The sequence below is a fragment of the Pangasianodon hypophthalmus genome, chromosome 5, assembly GCF_027358585.1.
Source record: "Pangasianodon hypophthalmus isolate fPanHyp1 chromosome 5, fPanHyp1.pri, whole genome shotgun sequence".
Lineage (NCBI taxonomy): Eukaryota > Metazoa > Chordata > Actinopteri > Siluriformes > Pangasiidae > Pangasianodon > Pangasianodon hypophthalmus.
In genome coordinates, this window is record NC_069714.1 from 8,631,524 (window position 1) to 8,652,842 (window position 21,319).

At 38.2% G+C, this 21,319-nt stretch overlaps 1 protein-coding gene and 1 long non-coding RNA gene across 4 annotated transcripts; one reads left to right on the top strand and one right to left on the bottom strand.

The window, feature by feature from the left end:
• Positions 1-728: 728 nt before the first annotated feature.
• Positions 729-15,085, bottom strand: srpx (sushi-repeat containing protein X-linked). Of its 2 annotated transcripts, XM_026913239.3 has the most exons (10): positions 14,933-15,085; positions 7,851-7,898; positions 7,258-7,449; positions 6,782-6,958; positions 6,582-6,708; positions 5,634-5,755; positions 4,530-4,709; positions 2,365-2,498; positions 2,110-2,231; positions 729-1,244 (listed from the first exon to the last, which is right to left on the bottom strand). In XM_026913239.3, exons 1-10 carry the CDS (start codon positions 15,036-15,038, stop codon positions 1,067-1,069), a joined length of 1,386 nt encoding a protein of 461 aa, XP_026769040.3. In that variant the 5' UTR covers positions 15,039-15,085; the 3' UTR covers positions 729-1,066. The 2 variants fall into 2 exon arrangements, with proteins under 2 accessions (XP_026769040.3, XP_026769041.3); XM_026913240.3 differs by lacking the exon at positions 7,851-7,898.
• Positions 15,086-17,852: 2,767 nt separating this feature from the next.
• Positions 17,853-20,943, top strand: LOC128318428 (uncharacterized). 2 transcript variants are annotated; one of them, XR_008301851.1, is made up of 4 exons: positions 17,853-18,076; positions 19,344-19,428; positions 19,573-19,694; positions 20,074-20,943. It is a non-coding gene; the product is annotated as an uncharacterized LOC128318428 (long non-coding RNA). The 2 variants fall into 2 exon arrangements; XR_008301852.1 differs by having other exon boundaries at positions 19,576-19,694.
• The last annotated feature ends 376 nt before the right edge of the window (positions 20,944-21,319 follow it).

Below are 21,319 nucleotides of genomic sequence, written 5' to 3' on the forward strand. Positions count from 1 at the left end.
CCCACCTACCACCACTGTTTGAGACTGAGACAACAGAGGAGGGTAGATGAGGTTACCGGTAGTGCGGCCTCTGGCTTGTGCATGAGAGCTTCTGGGTCTGTGAGAGGCAACAACAGAGATTTGTTTGAGGCACATGTCTGCAGCCTAGTCAGGAGTGGTGTTAGTGAGAATAAGACTGAGAGGGAACTTGTAGTACTTGTACTTAACTAAGCAAGAAAAATATACACCATTAAACTTAAGACACTTTCTAAATTAGTGTGTCTAACTGCTGCAAATTATGCTTCTGACCACTACAGACACCTATAGCAGATAACCTTCAATATATCTTAGTAAGCCCTGCTTAATTCACACCTTAAGGAAGACTGAAACTACTCTTGATTAGCCACCTGAGGGAACTAATTAGCATAGACTAACAGACACTTCCAAACAACACAACAGAATCAACAATAATATACAATACAACAATTCTAGTGGCAAGAATCTAGATCCAACTGAGTCAAGTAGATAGTACACAAAGTCAGAAACCTACCTTACCAGTAGAGAATAAATTCAAGATAGAACAACTTAAAGCACCAGATATTATGAACCAGATATTCTATTTATTCTATTCTTTTTAGCTTCTATCTAATTATTTTGACTGAGTAAGCAAGCTAACTATGTTTTAAAACACCAATGTCTTTCCCAAATCAAGAAACCGTTATTTACGGTTGACAACAATAGACACTGAATAATATTTTAGCACTTGATATTTATTCCGTGGACAGAGTTGCCAAGCATACAGTAACATCACACATTGGAATTAGACATCAAAGTGAGCATATTTATTTCTTAAAGCCAAATAAACAGTTTAAATTGGATTGAATGAGGTCAAACTATATTGTATATTATGATAGAATAATATAAATATTGACACAATAATATATAGATTGACACAAAAAAATAGTAGAGCATCTTACAAATCACAAATATGTGTATAAAAAACTCACTCATGCATTTATGGCCCTGTGTGTTTGTGTGTGTGTCTGTGGTGGTGGGGGTGGGGGTGGGGGTTTAGTTGTCTAGTTGTCTAGCAGCCATGACCTGCTTCTTTCTGCAGAAGGGCCTCTTCAGTGCGCAGGGGGAAGGTGTCAATGATGCTGAAGATCTCTGCTGCTGTGACCGGGTATGTGTAGCGCTGTTTGTCCACTCCCTGTTTGTCCAGCAGCACCAGATTAAATGAATTCTGAGACAGCTGCAGCAGCAGTCTGTACAACACACACATACACACACTGCTCATGTGCAGGTTCTGAACTCTATGAAGACTATGAAGATTACCTGCTGCCAAATCACAACCATGCTGATAAAATATCATTATTGCAAGTGTGAAATGAATATCAAGTAGTTAACATTTCAGACATAATATCACCAAATATTTTGTTTATGTTATGAAAATAGTTGTCAAAGAAGCCACAGCTGGATAGAGTGGTGAGTGTTGCCATGCAATGCTCAGACTAACAAACTGCCTATAGTAAGTGTAGTAATGGTTTCAATGTAACAAACTATTGCTAGAATTGGAAATAGATGTAGTGAACACGGATAAGTTGAGTGATGTGAGATGTGAGATGTTCCAGTGCTGATAGTACTAAATATCAGCACTCTTGGAAAAAATGCAGGAAATTAATGGGTAACAATCTCATACAAGTATGGCTCCTCGTTTGCAGGTATTCCTGCACAATGGCATGGCATGCATCCAAAGAGTCCTGTTCATCGCTAGTGGAGTGTTGGTACCAAAGGAAAATAATGAAAAAAAAAAATAGCAGGTTTGAAAAAGTTCAATACTGTATGGACTTGCACATGACGTTACGAATCACAACATAGTCCAGAAGGAATTGTATGTGAAAGTAAACCACTCCACCAAAAAGTCCTTCCTCCAAATAAGACCAGGAACTGGTCCTGGGTGTGGAAGTGTTCGGACCAACTGTGCCATTCTTTGTGAGATCTCCATATTTTGTGCAGGATTTTGAGGCATATTTGACACTGTATGGATTAGTTTTTTGTTCAATTCATTTTTTGCCACCTGGGAACCCCTGTTCATGGTATTCAGATATTTATTGTGAGTTTAGAGCATACCTGAGCTGTAGGGCCAGTCCTGGAGGGATGAGTTGGTATCTAATGCGTCCTATTTGAGCTGGAAACCTTCCCACAAGTTCAACCACAGTCACATGCCTTAAGTCCAAGCCACATTGTGCTTGCTGAAACACATATATTCATACACTACGTCTCATCAGTTTTAAGTAGCATATTTCAGGAATGCATAATGTCACCTCACACCTTCCAAGTTTATTCCCAGGGCACAGACATGATGTGAATAGAAAGATCTATTACCTGTAAATTAGTCATTTGGAATCTGTAGTAATGGTTGGCCGCTGTGGGGGTGGAGATTATAAGCAGGCGACGTTTCTCATAGAACTGGTCCAGTAGTTGAGCAGCAGATCGCACTCCAACATTAATGTTCATGGCTGTATTTAATAACGAGCAATGGGAACAGTGATAAACATGACGAAAAATTGGAAGGGTTGAAATAAAAATAGAAAAGTAAAATAAAAAGTGTTAAGAGAAACAGTCACTACATTTACTTGCACATCAATATTCCAATATGAATCAGAATCTGGCAATATTCTAATTAGTACTGAGTAATGTAAATGCTGCAATCCGATTGCACGGTTCAGATTAAGACAATATTCTGATTCCCCAAATTCCGATTCCCAACCCTGGAATATGCCTGTTTTAATCAGAAATTTGTTGCATGTAAACACGTTATTCAGAAAATCCACTGAAAGGAGATATATGCACATGGGAATTGTGGGTGCTAACAGATGCTAGGCTGTAGGCTAGGTGTTTAGGAATGGAAACTCAGGCATACTTACAACAACCATGCATGCAGGAATATTCTGATGCCCGTACACATATAAACATTGTATACGGAATATGGCTGCAACCCGGATATAGATCGGAATTTGATATGCATGTAAATGTAGCCAAAATGTAGCCCATTTCCACAATGGAATGAGTATGTGACAACAAGACAGCTTTTGTAGCAATCAAGTAACTAGACTTTTTAGCATAAGCTATATAAATTACATTTAAAAAACTACCAACTGTATCCTGTACTAATGATAATTTAATGATTTTGGTGTTATATTTCTGCCAAACTGTTTACATAGGCATGACTTGCACCATATATAGCATGTTGGAAATAATTTTAGAACATGTAAGTTTGTTGTGAAACACTTAACAGTCTGCTACTTTGCTGGTATAATGCCATTAGTTGTGCAAGCTATGCACGCCTTGCTTGCAAGGCATGCATGTAATTTCTAAACTTCCAAAGTTCACCTAAAAAACAACATTTTTGGCTTATTCAGTACTTTACAGGGCCACACCCCCTGTTAAAGTCTCTACATGTCAGAAATGGTATTACCGGGCACAACGTGTCCCAAAAAAAAACATTCTCCACACCAGTACACCACCTCCACCAGCCTGGACTGTTGACACAAGGCAGGTTGGGTCCATGGATTCATGCTGTTGGCACCAATTTCTGACCCTACCATCTGTGTGCCTCAGCAGAAATCAAGATTCATCAGATGAGGCTACGTTTTTCCAGTCTTCAACTCTCCAGTTTTGGTGAGCCTGTGCCCACTGCAGCCTCAGCTTTCTGTTTTTGTCTGACAGAAGTGGAACCTGACGTGGTCTGCCTCAAGGTTTGACGTGTTGTGCATTCTGAGATGCTTTTCTGTTCACCACAGTTGTACAGAGTGTAGCAGTTACTGTAGCCAGCTCAGCTCGAACCAGTCTGGCCATTCGCCGTTGATCTCTCTCATCAACAAGGCATTTCTGTCTGTAGAACTGCCGCTCACTGGATGTTTTTTCTTTATTGCACCATTTTGAGTATTGTGTTGTGTGTCAAAATCCCAGGAGATCAGCAGGTCAAAATCACTGAGATCCCATTTTTTTCCCCATTCTGATGGTTGATGTGAACATTACCCGAAGCTGCTGGCCCTTATCTGCATGATTTTATGCACTGCACTGCTGCCACATGATTGGCTGATAACATAAGTGCACGACTGAATAGATGTACAGTTGTTCCTAATAAAGTTTTCCGTGAGTGTATTTAAATGTGTCATGTCATTTAGTTAAATGTATAGATGGTAGTGTAAGTGGTTACAGGAAATGCAATCAGTTTTAGAGTGGAAAACCAAACTGGTTTTGGATTTTTAATTTCAAGTGGTGGCATTTTTTAAATGGGCTGTTCTAGTTGTTGCTGCCGTAGCAATGCAATGAGGAAACCTTTTGCTTTTGTTCATCTATACCTGTTTCATGTGGAACACTGAATTTGATGAAAATATGAAACAGCTTGTGTGCAAATACATAACATTTTCTTGTAAATAATATAATATCTTAATTCAATATATGAATGAAGTATATTACACAAAAACAAAACTCCTGTTTGCCTGTGGTAGCTGTTAGGTGTTGACTTTACTTGCTCCACATACGTGCACAGCTGGTTTCCAGGCCAGACCATTCCATGTTGAACTGGCAAACTCGGGCAGCGCTGCCTCTCAGCTCGTAACCTCCCAGGCAGCGGAAATCACATGTTGCCCCATAATTATCACCAGCACTGTCACACTTCATCCAACCATTTTCAGGCACTGAGAGGGGAGTGCAACGGCGGACTGTAATGGGGAAAACATAAAAAAAATTTTCAAGGACTGGGTGCTAATAACAAGTCTTAAAATCAAATGGAGTTAGGATATATATATATATATATATATATATATATATATATATATATATATATATATATATATATATATATATATATATATATACCCAATGTATATAGTGTGCCAACCCTGGTCCTGCACATTTTAGGCTTTTTCCTTCACCAACTTTAACTCAGTAAGGGCTGTTAATTCGCTAATTAGTTGCATTAGGTGTGTTTGGAAAAATACTAACGCTGCATTCAAAATAACTCGGAATTGGGAAGGCTGAACTTAGAATTACGTAATATTCAAAATATTATAATAAATTATATATTATATATGTATTATAAATAAATTTTAATATTCCTCAAAACAGCTAACTATATGGACAGTGTTATAGATTTAACCAACAAAACTGTCTATGTTGATTGAACTAAAGTAAATACTACTATAAACCCTCCCTTTTCAAATAATGAAGTAACATCTTATTTCCTTTTGGTGCTGAATTCAGGGTTGAGGAGACCATCCCAACTTTTTGAGTAAGAATTTTGATTTGAGGGAGCATTTTTTTTTTGTTTTTCCTAGTCAGAGACTGGAAATTTGCAGTTACAAGCTTTAGTTGAATGCAGCATAAAATGTGTAGGACAGGTGGTAAACTGGGACTAGGGTTGGTAATCTGTGCACAGTCCACTATAAATTCAAACATATTATATCATTAATATCATTTATTGTGGCAAGTAAATTTAGGAATGTGCTAAGGTACTGAAACCATGACCTGAGACTACAGACCAAGACCAAACAGACTGAAGACCCTGACCTTTATAATCTAGTGTAGAGGTTGAAGTTATGTCTTTTTTGGGCATAAGATACTAAATATGTTCATGTATTATTCACCTTTTACTCTGATGTTGAATTTACAGGTAGCTTTGTTTCCAGCCCGGTCGAACACAGTGTATGATTGTTTATGGTTTCCCTCTGTAAAGTGTGTTCCTGGAGGCTTCCCCTTTAGTATTACACTGTAATTCACAAAAATGTTTATGGTTACTTGGGACTTTATTGAACCACAGGAGCTATAATTAAACACATACTACTCAGTATATCTCCAGAATACAGTGCAGCCTGTAATTTTTGCTGTTTTGGCTTTGTACTTAATAATACTGGATTTAAAATAGAACATTGAAGTTAAAGAACAGAATGTCAGCTTTAATCTGAAAATATTTAAACCATTTTGATTTTTAGCTGTGGGTTGTATTTAATGCACCAGAGATCTAACAAAAGGAATAGAGTTGTGGCATGTATGCATGTGTAGGTAGGTATCAACAAACATAACCGCTGGTAAGCACCAAGCACATAACAAGTAGGCTACAGACAAGAGTAAGGCTTCTGATCGGTGCAGCAAAAAAGTGTTTGCCCTGTTGTTGGGAGATCAGAAGTTCACAATGATGCCAGAGCCAAAAGAGAAAAAAATAAGAGCAACATTAGCCAGTTATGGGAGTCTCTGAGCTTGTGTATGCAAAAGTATATGTATGTGTATGCCCCGTGACGCTGCATGAGCAGCAGTTTGAAAAAGATCAGGTGGCTGGCTTCACCTGTCTCAGATGAAGCACATGTTAGCCCTTTCCCGGTTGATATCTGTCATGTGAAAGGTGATAGTTATGTACTGTAGTGGTTGGAAATTGGTAAATGACTAAACTGGGGATAAAATGGGTGGAAGAAGCCTGTACAGTTCTAGGGCAAGTCCTGAAGTGAGATGAACAATTTACCCTGTACCAAAGAAATAGAATTATATAAGATGAATGGTGTGTGTGTGTGTGTGTGTGTGTGTGTGTGTGTGAAACTAACTCTGTGAGTATGCCATCTGCTGTGTCTTTGCCCTCCGGTGTATCCCAGGTCACTTTTGCAGTCACTTTTCCTGGCTCAGCTGTCTTCTCCTTTACATTTGGACACTTTATGACTGGAGGATCCAAATCTGTGAAAACAAGCACCTCAAATTATATAGATTGTTTGAGTTTGTTTTTGGGTCGAGATCACTTGATACCTACCCAGACACACACTCTGGCCACCACTCCATGCCCTGCTGCTTTGGCAGGTGACACTGCGGTCTCCACGGAGTATGTATCCTGGTGAACAGAAGAACTGGCAGTGGGAGTTGTAATAGGAACCATCTGAACACTTAAATCCACCGTTAGATGGCATGGCTAGAGTTGGACAGCGGACCTCTGCAAAAACACAGTCCATTCAGTTAAGCAAGTGCTGATGTGCTTACACAGTCAACGTTAACAGTATGTTTATGGTGAAGGTTCAGTGTGCAGCTGTCTATTGTCTGTGTTACATCAAATATCATGTACACAAGCGTGCCTTGAGACTAACGTCAACTTCTTTATTAGTTAAATCACAGGGGTAAAAAAGTGAAACTAAGTTGTTTATAATATGATAGTTGGTTGTGCTTGTTATTAAACCTGTTTTAGATGCACCATATAGTATGTGTATGTAGTTTATGCATCTGTTTGAGGCTGACCTCTGCAGGTGTATTTTCCTGACCACTGTTTGCTGGCCATGCAGAGTATCTCGCTGCTGCCATGGAGCTCGTAGCCTCTCTTGCAGTGGATCTTACAGCGGGTTCCCAACACATTCTTATAATGCTCACCACGTGGCGTTTGGCAGCTCACATGCCCGTGCTTCACTTTGATTGGAGCACACCATGGCACACCTACCCAAGACACATAATGAAGGTACCCACACACACTAAAAAGGTCACACACATATGGTCTACAGACATATAGTTAAAACAACCTATTCCATCATGGTCATCTGAAAAAAGAACCCAAAAACATAGTTCCACACACTTACCTCGACTCACTGTTAGCCTTCGGAGTGGCCATGGATAAAAGCAGAAAGGAGTATTGAGAAGTGAAGGTGGATTAGCCAGTGAGAAGGAGAGTTGAATCAGAAACAGAGCTAATAAAATGACATTGAGGATGCGTTGGAGACGTGCCCCAAAATGCCAATCGCAGTTCGTGTGTTGCAGCCAGAAAGTTTGCTAAAAGTATAAGGGACAGGGATGTGTGTGTGTGTGTGTGTGTGTGTCTGTGTATATATGTGTGTGTTCACCTGTGTATCTTACATCCTCATCGTCAGTGTAAGGCCAGTATCCCGACCCTGGAAAACAGAAGACAGCAAAAGAGAGCCAAGGACACTCTGAATTGCCACGGAATCACAGAGATCACAAAGGCCTGCATGCAAGCTAAATCTCTGATTCCCACATTAGGGGCAATTGCATTAAAGCACAAACTGGTAGTTGCTCTGCCTGGCTTGAGAACTTCAAACAGAAAACGCAATACAATGTTTAGTATATAACATGCATGTGCTCTCTGCTAGTAAACTTACAGTGAGGGGAAATACATATTCAGACACTTTTATTTTTGTTATTTAATACACTTCCAGTGCATATATCCAGTTCAAATTTACAAACATAGTCTCTTGATATTGTACATGTAAACAGTAATAAGTATAAACCGAGATATGTTTAAAAAATCTGATCGGGAAAAAGGTATTTGGACACTATAATATATATATATATATATATATATATATATATATATATATATATATATATATATATATATATATATATATATATATATATAAAGGTTACATAAACATAAATCAAGTTCTAAGTGCTGCCAAAAATGTTCTTGTTGAAATTGCACCAGGTGTCATTATAAAAGACGTTGGTTGGATAAATTTACGCAACAACTAGCAATCATGGTGAAGGTGAAGGTGCTTCCTAAAGTTCTCAGTGACAACACTATTAAACAACTCAGGACCTTAATCATCCCTGTAAGTATACTTTATTCAATAATACTCATTTGGAAAGTTCATGAGTCCCAACTAACCATCTCTGGATAAGTGTGCTGCACAAGATTTCTCACATTAGTAATAAGGAAGGTAAGCTAGCAGTCACTTGAAAAGAGTTGCAGGATGAAGTGAAAGCATCAGGAACAGCAGTTACACAGAGGACAATAAGCATGAACTGCACTGCAATCATCTCCGTTCCAACACCTCACGCAAAACTCCTCTGTTAAAAAAGGAAGCATAGAGATATAATCTATATTTAGACAAATCAGAACTCTTAGAACAATATACCCTGGATAGACGAAACAAAAATAGAACTCTGGCAATAATTCAGCTCATCATGTTTGGAGAAGGAAGGGTTGAAGTATCATTGTCATGATATGGGTATCACATCAGTATCACTATCATGATATGGGGCTGTTTCTCTGCAAATGGTACTGAGACATTACATGTCTAAAGAAAAAATGAATGGAGTATTGTACCAGAATATATTAGAAGAGAATATAATCTTGTTGGCCAAGAATCTGAGTCTGGGGAGAAGATGGACATTTTGCCAAGACAACGAGCCCACACATACAGCCAAAATAATACAGTGAGGATTTGCATGACCCAGCCAATGAAATCCCATTGAAAATGTATGAACGATTTTAAAATTGCGAGTCCATCAGAGGGACCCTTATAATCTTGGCGAATTGAAGATAGTTTGCCATGTGGAATGGATCAAAAATAAACCACAATGTTGAAAAAAGCTGTAGCTCTTCTTACTGTAGATGTCTCAAAGTAATTGCCAACAACAGCTTTGCAACAAAGTGCATATGCTGGTAATTTGTGGTGTGTATATACACATTTTTCCACATCAATTTTATTTTTAACCATACCTAGGTTTATGAATACATAGTTTTTTTGTTTATATTTATAAGTATAAAAATCAAAAGACATTATGTAGCTGGATATACAGTATGCATTGGAAATAATGTATATATATATATATATATATATATATATATATATATATATATATATATATATATATATATATATATAATAAAACGAAAGTGTCTGAATACTTTATTTTCCCTCACTGTAATGCCAGTCCTGAATAAGGCAGGAAGGGAAATATTTATTTGAAATGATAATATCCAGTGACAGCAATCTGTTACAAGAAAGTAATCAGATTACAAATACTTGCGCAAGTGAATATTATGGTTTCTCTTAAAGAGTAAAATTGTACCAGATGAGGAATGATTTGTAAAAAAATATAAATTAAACAACATAATAAACCAACAGTAGCATTTGTTAAGAATTATTCCTTTCAGTTTAGGCTTCAGAATAATGGCTTCAAATGTAAAGCACTGGCAGTTGCATTAAATAATCCCTTAAAAAAAAAGGTTTGGTTCTGTGAGACCCATTTTCAGTGTTTAGTGAATGAAAAATACTAAGATCAGTTATTATTTTAACTTCACAATCACTGGTCTTAGCTCATTTGCTCTGAAGAACATGTTGAAAGGTAACCATAATATAAATGACAAAGAAATGTTGATTCCTGACCTTTACTCTTCTCTACTCCTTACACCTTTTTCATGTGTTTGTCTGTCTCTTGCCCCAAACTCTCTTTCCTTTCCTGTGTGTGAAATTACACACATACATTTTGACCCTTAAAATTTCAACCATGAAAACCTCTCTATTCCTGCCTTTCTGCATTCTACTTCACACACACACACAAATGCACACAGAAATAAACAAAGTTGCAAAAATTTCAACCACTGAGACCGGGTCTACTTTGCAAATTCCTGCATTCTACCCTCCCTATACCTGCAAAATATAATTTCATAAAATTCTCTCAAACTGGGGGAGGGACATAAGATATGATATGACACGATATGACGTATGATAAGATATAACATAAGTTAAGAGTTTACAAGAAATTAATTAAGGTTTATTATCAAAAAAAGGGAAATAGGCACATTTTAACCACATATTGTGTTTGTACTGATGGTAAATGAGATGTAAACGTTTGTAAAGTATTTCTGCTTAACTTGATGTGACTATATTGTTTCACAATACAAATAATGCCACAGGTCTACCAGACCCATGAACACTGGGCGTGTAACTGTGAAGACCACACAAGGTTTAACCAGGCTGCCAAAAATCTGTCAAGACGTCTCCAGCAATTTCTAATTTGAGCTTTAAAGCAAATTTCAAATTAAAAATGAAACAAAAAAATTGGAGTACAGTCACTGACTGATCACGCTGATAAACAGGTTCACTCTCATTTGTTTTTCAGGGTAGGATCGTTCAGATTTTATGAAATACATAAAAGGCTACAATGACCCCTGCCAGAAATACAGTAAAATGCAGGCGTTAGAGGTTGTAGTGCTGAAGGAACCAGGACACCATGCACTTTAGGGTTCTCAATATATTGTAATGGCTGATTCAAAATGGCTATTTGTTAACCACTTTTTAACATTATGTTGTGAGCTGCTGTGGGTCCTTAATGAGTGAGACTGGCAAACTGCTTTCCAGATAATAATGCCAATTCTCTAGTAACTTTTGATGCAGTTAGAGCTGTGCAATTAACCATATTTTAATTTCAATCAAAACATTACACTTCCGTCATTTATTAAAAATAAATATTAGTAATGGAACTACAAAGTCATTTTATTTTGTTTCAAAGATTGATACATTTATACATGTAAGGAATAAACCATGTAGGGATGTGCTGATATAGGAAAATAATTAACAACAGGGTGATGTAATGCAACCTGATGCAAAGTGGCAATTTCCTGACATTAACAATTTTTTATTTAAGAACAACACACCATACATTTTATCCATTTTATAGTAACATTTAATGTTGTGGAACATCTGTAACATCCTTATGTTGTAGTAACTGTATACAGTCGTTCCCTCTCCAGCTTAAGGTTAATGCAAGAAAGTTTGCAAATTGCAGTTTGTTACTGTACCAAGAAAGTGCAAAAGACTCTCCCCGAGGTCAAAAACTTAATGTTACAACTTTATCTCTGATGGTTACAAAGTGCTGACACTGGTAAAAATGCTAAATAATTAAACTTAAAAAAACCTCACCTTATAAACAATTACATATGTTTTTTTTAATCCTTTTATGTGGATCATCCACAATAAGAGCCCCTGTGTAAGTCATCTATTATTATAAAATATATTATAAAATATTAGAATTCTGTAAAATCTTTTTTCATGTTGAAGGAACCATTAGGAGTACTTATCCATCTCCATTCTATCTAAATGAAAAGTGATCTGATTGTCTTTTCATTACTTTTTTACACTCTTACTCACTCACAATTACTGCTGGCCATGGTGATGGAGGATCCAGAGCCTATCCCAGGAACACTGGGTGTGAGGTGGTAATACACCCTGGATGGGACGCCAGTCCATCGCAAAGCAACATGCACACATATTCACACACTCATACACACCTAGGAGCAATTTACTGTAGTCAGTCCACTTACTGGGAGGTGGGAGAACCTGGAGGAAACCCATGGATACGGGGAGAACATGCACAGAAAATCTGCATAAACAGTAACCTGAGTTCAGGATCAAACCCAATACCCTGGAGATGTGAAGTAGCAATGATACCCGCTGCACCACTGTGCCACCCCTATTCTATTATAGTCAACATGTAATTTTCTCTTCCATTTACACAGTTCAGGATAAACAGAACTGCACTCCAATAGAAACAGGTTTCTGTGGTCTAGTCACTTAGATCGGTGGTGCATACTTACTATAGACTAAAAACATGTGATCATGACTGAAGTGAACCTTTACATTGAAACTAAACTACGTTACCCATGGGCTCTTACTAGCTCTTCCTACCCACCAGAATTAACAATATCATCTCTCTCTATTATATGTGTAGAGAAGGTAGAATAGTATCAAAAGGTAGTAATAGAAGCTCATGAGACTAAGCAGCAACACAGACCCCCCCCCCCCCCAACCCACCCCCCACCCCAACCCACACGCTCATGCATACACACACGCTCATTTCAACATTTCTTGGAAATCCTCATTTTGCAAGGATCTACCTTTGGCTTAACATCCCAGCATTCTTGGAAAAGATTTTTGTAGTTTGATCTCTCTCTCTCTCTCTCTCTCTCTCTCTGTGTGTGTGTGTATGCTTGAGTGCTCCATGGTCCTCTTGGCAGATGAGTTCATCTGTTGAGCTCAGCAAAATGTTGTGCAACTCATCTCTCACACACAGATGAGTTTTCCACTCACAGCAGGATTTGCTGGAGCAGTAGTGTGGTTCTCTTGCCATCTCTTTGATGTGACAGAGAACTACATAACCTACAGCATGCTATGACAGCGTAAAGCACTTGCATACACTTTACTGTTGCTACATTTCAAAGCATTCAGGTCATAAAATGCTATACATTGAATAGAATCCATGAATGATATTTATTTAAGCTGTGAGTGGATGCAGAGAGATGCAACAGGACATAGATTATTGCTTTGAAGACAGATTTGTTATACATATGGTATAGTAGCCCACAAAATACTCACAAATTTCAGGACCAGGGCTTTGGCAGGTTGTGCTTATTCTATCAATGAAAATCTGACTCTGAGTCCTGGAACGTAGATTCATGTTGCAACCTGTGTGAGATCTATCATACATACTAACAGTCTGATCTATAACTACACTCATATACCGACATACAAACTCCCTGTGATAAACACCACATTTACATGTCTGCAAGACAATGAATTTGTTTCTTGATAGGCAAAGGTTCATACAAACACACACATACTGTACACAAACTTACTACTATGGGTAATGTAGCCTCATGTAGGGTTCACATATTTACACACATTTTCCACAAAATCCCCCAGGAGCACTGCGTACCATTAATGACACTTGAGTCACACTGCAAATGATTTACTTTTATATGCATCATGCATGTGTACTTATTTCTCCCAGCAAACTCTTAGGGAACATTTTTGCAAAGTGATCTGGCCGCACTTCAGGATTTTGCTCATGCAAGTGGAGTCTCTACATGTGAAGGGCAATTTGAAAAATAAATAGACTGAAATGTAAATGAGAGCATTGCATAATTTTTAGTAATAATAATAATAATAAGAAGAAGAAGAATAGTGTAATACACACTGCTTCCCAGGAAAAACGCTTTCACGTCAACATTGTCAAAAGCTAATTTTTATGTATATAATATGTACAGTGAGCTCCACAATTATTGGTAAATTGGGCAATTTTTGCTCCATAATTATTGGTAAATACATCATAAAAATGGGTTATATATAAATATAAATGGGAACATGCTTCATTACATTTTAGAGGTGCCAGTAATTGTGGTATATGTAGCTTTGTTTAAAATATTTATTTTGAAAAGTTTTTTCCTTAAATTTAAATAAATTTACTTCAATTAATGGTTTGATCTTTCTCAGATTTTGGTGAGATTCAGCTAATTAACCACAAAGACATTTTCCATACCCATACCTTTTACCCATCTTTACGAAAAGCGCCAAAAATGATTGAGGTGGTATTATACAGTATATTTGAGAGTTAAAGCAATATTTGTTCATTTTGCTAGTTTCACGGTTTAAGTGTCATGTACAGTATCTCTGCAAGTAACGAATCATTTTGATTCCAAAAACTGAAAACTTAAAGAGTGTTCACTCTGCCCCTAGAACAGAAATACAGGATTGAAAACTTGTTTTAATCACATTTCCAGGATCAATGTTGAGAACTGTATATAATAACACTTGGGGATGTACTGGCCCCAAGCTGTTGGCATCCATGAAAGAAGTAAGCCTCTCCATCTCATATATCCAGGTTTAACCCTTGCCTTGGACCACAGATGATCACTAAGCACACATGAGGGAACCTACTGACTTGTCATGCTCTGTCCTATCCATCTCCATTCTATCTAAATGAAAAGTGATCTGATTGTCTTTTCATTATTTATATGTTCATGTAATGCAAGCACAGTGGTGTAAGCGAGGTAAACTCTCAGTGAACACACATCAGAGCCGCTGGATAACACATCGGAACAGCTGGATGAATGGGTACAGTGTTTCACTCTCTTTGACACTATTAGTTGGCGGTGTAACGCGCAGCCCCACCTTTCCCCCCAAAACCAGTCCACGTAAACACACTCACAACACACTCAGCCTCAGACCACACACGGCAGACCTCGAGGATTAAAAGCCTTTCTCATATTCTCAGCAGAGTTAAGTCAGTGTCCGCGATTAAGGAGCAAAGCGACTGAAAACTTGGACGCTGCAGATCTGAGTGCCAAAAAAAAAAAAACAACTCTGAACAGGACACGAGGGAGGCTGACGTCTCTTACCGTCATACGCGAGGCAGCAGGCGACCTGAAGTCCCACGAGCACACACACACTCAGCCAGTTGTCCATGTTTAAAATGTGCAGGAGTTGCTTGAGAATCCGCTGCATTCCTCCTCCTTCTCCTCCTCTTCCTCCCCGCGAGCACCGCCTCCTCTGCGAAACACGAGCTCTTCATCCTGTACCTCTATTAATATAAACCCTCAGTTCTGCGCCCATGGGGGCAGGATTTTTTTTTTTACATGATTATTATTATTAAGTTTTAATATGGTTACATTGGTGGGACTCAAGGGGATGCATGGTGGCTTAGTGGTTACACATTTGCCTCACACCTCCAGGGTTGGGGGTTCAAAAACCCACCTCCGCATTGCACGCGTGGAGCTTGCATGTTCTCCTCTTGCTACAGGGGCTTCCTCTGGGTATTCAGGTTTCCTCCCCCAATCCAAAGACATGCATTGTAGGCTGACTGGCATTTCCAAATTGTCAGGAATGTGTGGGTGATTGTGCCCTGTGATGGGCTTTCCCCCCTATCCAGGGTGTCCCCTGCCTCGTGCCCCGAGTTCCCTGGGATAGGCTCCAGGATCCCCGAACCCTGCGTAGGATAACAGAAAATGGATGGATGGTGGAAATCAATATCAGTGATCAACATTTTAGATGTTACACTCCCAGGAATAAATGTTCCAGCCTGTATTTATCTATGTCGCTGTACCATAAAGGTTTTGCAGCTTTACTATTTATCCTTTACCTAGGAAGGATCATGTAGTTTACCTTTAATTAGGTTTTACAATAAAGCATTAAAGGTGTATCAGTGATGCACTTTAAATTATGTTAATGGTGTTATAGGCTATATTACAGTTTCCAGGTGAAAGATACATGTTAAAGGTACAAGAGATGTCCACTTGATGGTACCACATCAGCAACAAGGAAAAGTACAGTTTGGTACCTTTATTTACAGTGTTTACAATTACAGTTTGGTGCCTGTCGAGTTATTATTTAGTTATTATAGGTATAAACTTAATTGAATAATCAGAATAGGTCCAATCTAAGAGTTGTTAATATCATTTTGAATGTACAGTGTAACTTTGGGTTCTGTGTGCAAATAGTTTCAATGGCGTCATTGAATAAATATGATCATACATATACTTGCCTAATGTGCCTAATATTTGAAAAGTTTTCTAAAATAAATCTGAAGGGATCTCTGGCTTCAAAAAACTATTTGAAAACCCCTGCTCTGTGCAGTATCCAAGTTCATTTCAGTTTGAATTTTTAAGTTAGAGACTGAGAGCAATATCTGGACATCCTTTTTATTGCAAAATAACTGAAAATAAAACACATCTAATATTTCTCATAATGATTATTGATTATGATTGTTTTTAGAAATAAATGCTAGAAATAAGCAAAATTATAAAACTGTAGAAATAAAGGTAGTAATGTTCTATTTGTTTGATCATTATGTCATAATATTAAATGAATTTGCTTATATATATATATATATATATATATATCAAACAATTTTGCTTCATAAGATATCAGTTTTTGCAGCAATGTGCTGCATCAGTATAGTATTTGATAGCTGATTCTAATAAGCAGTATTTGTTAGCTAGTACATTCGAATATCATCAAGTTTACGATTAAATCTCAATATCTTTCATCCCTCACACTATGTATACCCTATGTATTTTTAATACTGGAAGAAGAAGACTATTCAAAAGCAATTTCCCTATAACTATCATCCTTTGCTCTACTTTACATTTAATAACAGTAATCAGAAAAGCAGCTGCTGGTATGTGATAATAACAATGTTGGAGATTGTGTGAGAATAAGCCTCCTGAACACTGACACAGGGATTTTCTGTCTTGTACAATGTATATTGACTAAAATAAACACAATAAATGTGCGTGCTGCAGACAGAAAAGTGTTGTTTGATTTATCACAGTATTTCTTAATCCTGGTCCTGGAGTATCACCATCCTAATTTAATCAGATACGTTGGGAGCAGGCGTGCAGGGCAGTGGTACTCCAGGACCAGGACTGAAAAATACTGTGATATAACATTTTAGCAAATGTGCAGATCTTCTGTCTGCAGCATGCACATTTAAGGTGTTTATTTCATTCTATGTACTGTGCATAGTTTTTCAAAAAGGACACTGGTTTACAGGAACTAGAACTGAAAAAAATGTCACTTGTCAAATAATTTTAGCCAAGGAACTATATGTTCTAGCACATAGGTGGATAAATGTCACACAATAATTTTTTAATACGTTATTGTTAACTCCAGATCCAGCTAGTTGTATGATGGTATATGTAAAATGATAAAGGACTCTCTTGCTCCTGCTTGGTCAGACAGTAAAGAATGGCATTTATAAACAACCCACTGAAAGTCTCTCTTCTGTGCTTTAACCATCACTGATTTTTAGAATTAATACACAGCAGCATATGGCGTCAAAGAAACAAATCAGTAAGTGACATTAATAGATAGATAGAACTTTATTGTCATTGCACAGTATAGGTACTCAGCAATGAAATGCAGTTTAACATCCACCAGAAGTGCAAATAGTAGCATTGTGCAAAGTTAACAAAGTATGGGTCACTTTAACAGGAATACCTGTCCACCTGCTCAGTTTTGCAGTTATCCATTCAGCCAATCATTTGGCAGCAGTGCAATGCATAAAACCATACAGACAAAGAGCTTCAGTTAACATTCACCTCAAACATCAGAATGGGAAAAAAAAATCTCAGTGACTTTAACCATGGCATGTATGTTGATGCCAGCTGGGCTAGTTTGCATATTTCAGATACTGCTGATCTCCTGGGAATTTCACACACAGCTGTCTCTAGAGTTTACACAGAATGGTGCAAAAAACAAAAAAACATCCTGTGTGTGGGGGGTCTGCAGGCTGAAACACCTGATGAGAGAGATCAGAGGAGAATGACCAGACTGGTCTGAGTTGACAGGAAATAAGCACTTTTTCTAACCACGTTGAGCAGAAAAGCATCTCAGAATGTACAACACATCAAGTTGGATGGAGATGGATGGGCTACAACAGCAGAAGACCATATCAGGTTCCACTCCTGTCAAACAAGAACAAGAATCTGAGGCTATCATGGGCACAGACTCACACAAACAGTTGAAGACTGGACAAAGACCAGGTGATTTTTTTTTCCCCTAATCCGAACTGTTCATAATTTTTTTTCACACAGTATGGAACTGGAGATCAATAGAAACTGTTAAAAGAACAAACCTTTGAGGGAATGTGGAGCATTATGGAGGAACTACATTTTAGTATTATGGCATACAGGACTGTTAATGAAGTGTAGGAAAATTTGCACTAGCATAAAATGTGTTCACCAGACATGAATTTTCCAGTCGTTCCTTTGCGCATTAGGTCTTTTATGGTCTAGATACTATGGTATAATGTTTTCCCAGAACTGAGTGTTCTGATGAGCAAGGGCTTCTTCCTGTTGGACTCTCTTTTTTCTCACAACTGCTTGTGGTTTAGGTCCATGCATTTTCTTCTACTTTTACTACTACTGATTATTCACTGTCTTCCTTCTTCTTCACTTCAGCTTTCTCCACTTGTTTTTTTCTTTACACTTTGCCTTCTCCTCCTCAACATTGCTCTCCCATGTTTCTCTCCTGCAGAGTCACTGCCCTCCTTTTCATTTCTTTAAAAATTTCCATCTTCTGTGCCTTGCAGCTCATGTTCTCCATTTCCATGGTGATATACTTTATCTTACATATTCTTTCTCCTTTATCCTTTTCATCCTTAGCCCTATTGTTTATCCTTTTACTCCCCTCCTCTCATTCCTCTGCCATTTGCCCTAGCTCTAGTGCCTTTCATCTTTTTTCAGTATGTTCAAGTCTCCCACTCCCATTCCCTCTCCTTCTTTAGGAAAATTTACATTTTATTAAAGAATGATCAATTTCTCACTTTAACTAATTGGTTTTTTTTTTTTACATATGCTTCCTCTAACCTTCTTCCAATTCTGTATGTCTTTTCCTCTTCTATCTACCTAACACCTGTCCAGTTTTACTAACCCTACAACGACCCCCTGCCATTTAGCTTTCCTCATTTATTATGCCCGTCTGTTTCCTGATCCCGGTTGATTAGTCCAGAGTTGTGCTATTCTGCACTTTTTACCAGTGTAGGAGGATGCTGATTTGCACTTGTTTCCCAGGGTGATGGGAAGGAAAAAAGATAAAAGGAAAATGACCATTCTTCATCACTGGTAATGACATTTGCTGCTTCACTGAGTGTATTCACATTAGTAGCATCACAGAGCCAGAAGAAAACAGGCACTAAAACAGATACCATACACTCTGCACAGCTCACCTTGAGTCTTAGAGCTTAGAATATTATACAGTTCATTTTCTCTTTCCTTTCCTCAGACATTCATGTCTCAATTTGTATTTCAGCATGTCTGGCAGACGTCCCAGCTGAACTGAATCCCAGGAAAACTGAGGTGATATTTACAGTATATCTGGATATCCCCACATCAAGGTCTTGTCATCTTACTGGAGAACTCCATCTAACACCATCTGACAATGCACAAAATCTTGGTGTAGATCTGCACTACCAACTATCATTCTCTGCTCAAATATCTGTGCCCATCACTAACATGACTTGTACATTTCTTCTTTACAGTAGAACTCGACATTTCTCTCTATGGAAGCCACTCAGATGCTTGTTCAGACCCCTTTTGTGTCAGGATTGGCCTACTGACACTCAGTCCTGTTAGGTCTTCTCTTGTGTGCCATCACACTCCTGTAAGTAATCCAGAATCTCCCCAAGGTCTCGCACATCATTCCACAGCTACATTTCCTCTACTGGCTTCCTGTAGCTGCCAGCTTCAGATTTAATATACTACCTACAAATACAAAAACAGACCAGCCCCCCTGTACCTGGAGGCACTTATCAAACCCTGCTCTGTTGCATGTTACCTTTGAGCCTTTAGCATGGAATGAACCTCCTCTAGCTATCATCAAACAAAAAAAATGGAACTAAGCGCAAAACAACCACAAAAACTGTGCTAAATTATAAAGGTTAATGCTAATACCTATATTAAGAGAGCAGTGAGGTTGATAAAACACCTTTTAAGAAATGACAATTCTAAAATAATTGAGCTGTATTCCATCCATCCCACAGGGTCTTGGGGGAGCCTGGAGCCTATCACAGGGAACACAGGGCACAAGACAGGGGACATCCTGGACGGGGTGCCAACCCATCTCAGGGCACAATCACACGCACACTAACACACTACAGACAATTTGGAAACAACCCATTTCTTTGGACTGGGGGAGGAAACCTGAGTACCCGGAGGAAATCCCCGAAGCACGCAAACTCCACACACACAGGGGGGGCAAGATGTAAATCCCAGAGGTGTGAGGCATATGTGCTAACCACTAAGCCACTGTCCCTGTTCCTTCTGCTGTTGTAGCCCATCTGCCTCAAGGTTTGATGTGTTTTGCATTCTAAGATGCTTTTCTGCTCACCACGGTTGTAAAGAGTGATTATATGAGTTACTATATCTTTCTTAGCAGCTCGAACCAATCTGGCCATTTTTCTCTGATCTCTCTTATGAACAAGCCATTTCCACCCACAGAACTGTCCATCACCCAATGTTTTTTTTGTTTGTTTTTTGCACCATTCTGTGTAAACTGTAGAGACGGTTGTATGTGAAAATTCAAGGAGATCAGCAGTTTATGAAATACTCAAACCAGCCCATCTGGCACCAACACCATGCCACAATCAAAGTCACAAAGATCACACTTTTCTTAATTCTGATGTTTGATGTGAACATTAACTGAAGCTCTTGACCTGTATCTGCATGATTTTTTTGCATTGTGTTCTGCCACATGATTGGCTGTGAGGCAGGAACATACCCTTGTTGTTTGTCTGGCAGAGCACACTCTGAGCAACATTAGAGCTTGATCTACAATGAATAAAATGTTTCAAAACTTTTTTTTTTTTTTAAACATTTTGTGACAGTTCTCAGTAGCTTTTTGCTTGCATATTCCTTGCAGATTGCAGTATTTTATCTTAATAACCATTTTGCATTCAATCTCTTGATAATAGCTTGCAGGTCAAGTGCATGATTAACAAAGACAAAACAATGCCATATACTCTATACACAATCTTGAAGGCTTAATTAACTTATGTACTGTAGATTAATTTGAATACGTAGTGTACACATTATTATGACTAATGCTATTTTACAGCATTGAATAAACACATATCCTGAACTGTTGTAGCTGAAGGCATGCAGTCCTAGCTACACGAATAATTCTGAGTTATAAATGGCTCGCTAATTGACATTTAGTGTAACCTACTACATAGCATGTAGAAGCTATTATTTCATACCTTAAGTCGGGGGTTCTCAAAGCTCGGTATT